Source organism: Strigops habroptila, chromosome 3, assembly GCF_004027225.2.
Source record: "Strigops habroptila isolate Jane chromosome 3, bStrHab1.2.pri, whole genome shotgun sequence".
In the NCBI taxonomy this organism is placed as follows: Eukaryota; Metazoa; Chordata; class Aves; order Psittaciformes; family Psittacidae; genus Strigops; species Strigops habroptila.
In genome coordinates, this window is record NC_044279.2 from 56,025,612 (window position 1) to 56,028,584 (window position 2,973).

At 42.0% G+C, this 2,973-nt stretch overlaps 1 protein-coding gene across 2 annotated transcripts in view; it reads left to right on the forward strand.

The window, feature by feature from the left end:
• KIAA0930 (KIAA0930 ortholog) overlaps positions 1 to 2,973 on the forward strand; it is an 88,958-nt gene that overhangs the window by 79,306 nt on the left and 6,679 nt on the right. For both annotated transcript variants that reach the window (XM_030481039.1, XM_030481038.1), the window contains exons 8-9: positions 254 to 416; positions 1,572 to 1,727. In XM_030481039.1, coding sequence (XP_030336899.1) covers positions 254 to 416; positions 1,572 to 1,727 — 319 coding nt within the window. The remainder of the gene's footprint in view (positions 1 to 253; positions 417 to 1,571; positions 1,728 to 2,973) is intronic.

The following is a 2,973-nucleotide window of genomic DNA, read 5'->3' on the forward strand; positions in this document are numbered from 1 at the left end:
ACTTTGTAGCAGCGGAGGTTGATGATCCATTAAAACATTTTCATCTTGATGAGCATCTTGAAGCTGAGATGACTCTTCATTTGACATTCTCTGGCCACTCTGATAAACCTTACAACTAGACGTCAGTCGTGATTCTTATTTTTACACATATGACTGCCTCATGGTACATATTTGAGACTGATTATTTCTTAGTAGAAGCATTGGAACTTTTCAAACAGAACTTCCTCTAGCATTTCTTTTACTTGCCTTTCAGGTCACTTCTTTCAGCACACCGCCAACCCCAGAACGCAACAATCGCCCATCTTTTTTCTCCCCATCCCTCAAGAGAAAAGTGCCCCGAAATCGAATTGCTGAGATGAAAAAATCCCACTCGGCAAATGACAGTGAGGAGTTCTTCAGAGATGATGATGGCGGAGGTGAGAGAAGTAGTATCAGCTAAACAGACTTGTCTGGGGAGGGCGCAGATCCCAGTGGTGAATTTCCCGAAAGACAAAAAATAAGCAGTGTCCTTGGTCTGGCCTGTGCTGCCCGCAGTGCAGACAGACCTGTTGTGGCAGGAACAGCCCTGAAGAAGCAGCAGCTTTGAAAAGAACCAGTTTTGCTTGCTTTTGCTGTGTGCAAGCATGAAACAACAGGAGAATTATACTCATCATAGCTACCAAAGTCAGGTTCTTCTGACCTGATGACCACAGTGGTCTTGGCGTAGTGGTAATGTATGGGGAGAGGCAATAGCCTCCTTCCTCCCACACTGTTATGCATCTCGCTAGAGTAGCTGCTGTTACGTATTCTTCCTTTGCTGGGACCTCTTTGTTTGGATCAGGACCTACTTTTAAACAAATGCATCCCAGAGCTTGGATCACTATGGTCCAGAATTGTTATGTTCAACATCTGCTTTTAGCACTGTGGGACAGAGCTCAGTTTTTCATGGGAATGGAGGGAGAGTTCAGAAACACTCAAAAAATGCAGCATATGCATTCCTGGCTGTGGGAAAGACCTGCAGCTATAAAAACCATCTGTAGCTTACAGTGGACTTGGTATCCTTTTGTTTAAAAGTTATTTGTGGACCTCTAAACTAATTATGAGAAGAATGGCACTGCCAAAGGGTACCAGGTTTGGCTGGGGGGCATATTAATGCTGACTCTTCCCTGTCTGGTAGATGCCAATTTTCTTCATAAGAAACAATTTTTTTCTGTTAACACTTGCAAATTTATTCTACATGAGTAACTTCCTAATTTTAAGGTTAATCTATTATTTTGTGTATGGGTTAGGATTCTGCTTGTGCAGTGTGGTAGCAAAGGCTTCATTCCCTGTCCTGACTGGTTACAAATGCTGCCAGCTGCTGATACCATTCATTAGCTTCAATTGTAAATAGTGATTTCTGTGCTAGGCAAGACCTGACTGATTAAAAAAAAATAGTAATAATAGCATCCTGCATGTGACTTACCTCTAGGCAATGAATAGCATAGCAGGCTTTCCTTTTTTCTTCCTTTTTTTTTTTTCCTTTCAGGAGTGTTCCAGTGAAACACAAAGTACAACAGTCACCTTGAACTTGCTGTCTTTTGCCTTTACAGATCTGCACAATGCGACAAATCTGAGGTCGCGGTCCTTATCTGGAACAGGACGCTCTCTGGTGGGCTCGTGGCTGAAGCTGAACAGAACAGATGAAAACTTTCTACTCTATGCACACTTAACTTACATCACTTTGCCATTGCATCGGATTTTAACAGGTGAATTTTAGCACGTATTATACATAAACAGAGAGTCCTTTAGTTCCTAGACAGTCTTCTGTATCAGGGGATTCCTCTATTGAGACAGAGGAACAAGTATTTCTCTGTAAGGAAACATCACAAACCTCATTTGCTGACTAGCAGCAAATCAGTATGAACAAGTAGAAGGGTGTCAACCTGTTCTCTGGCTTTGGGCCAGTTTTGCTTCGTGATGGTTCAGGCAAGTTGGTAATTTGTAATAACAAGCATCCAGAGGAACACTAATTGCTTTAATACTGGAAAGTTCATCTCATGAGTGCATGCAACTTGTAAGCCCATCCACTGACAGCAATACTTGTAGCAGAGACTTGTGAGTGGGAGAGTTACAGAAAGGCAGCTCTGGAATTTGGAGTGACCTCCTTTGCCAGTTTTGACTCTTAGAATTGGTTTTCATCTAAGTTGCTTGGACTGATCAGAGTTAGGCAAGATGTCTGTAAATCTCTCAGGTGTCCAGTGTCTTTAACTAGACATAATGATGTTTGAGTGTCATACCATGAATCATCAGAGTCGCTATATCGATCCAGCTATGTCAATTACTACACTGATGAAAGCCAACTCTGCATTTGTTCAGCTGAGCTAGGGAAGCACAGTAAGTTGGGTTTTACAATCTGCAGGCAGTAATGAAGTTCTCATTTTCATCCAGATAACTTTTGACTGCCTACAAATACAGGTGGACTAGAGAAAACAATTGGTCTGTTTGAACTCTACCAATCAGCAAGCCTGCTAGCCTTTAAAGGATACCACTTGCAGAATGAGGGTGACTGTGGGACTCTCGAGATACTTCTGAAAACTGAGAAAGCGGTGGTTAAGGGCTCTTTCCTCTGTCTAAACGTAGCAGCAATTTCTTTGACACAGACATTACTAGTGTCTACTACTGAAAACGCACATTAATCTTCTCAGGCAGAAAATAAGTTTGATCTCAGGCAGAACTATTGCTGAACTCCAAAATCTAGACCAGAATAAAGTTGTCATCCCCTGGAATAAAGTTATGGTAAGGTTCTGTCTCTAACCTTGGAAAATCCTTAGAACGGTTACTTCCTCTAAGAACTTAATCTTTCTTGTCTTCCTGTCTGGCAGATGGGGTGACTGCTGAATAGGTTTGTCTGGATTATGGTGGACTTTTGATCAGTGCCTGCATTTTCTTGTGTGGGTCTAAAAAGAGAACACATCTGAAACCAAACCTGGTCTATTACGCAGTGGTTGTAGT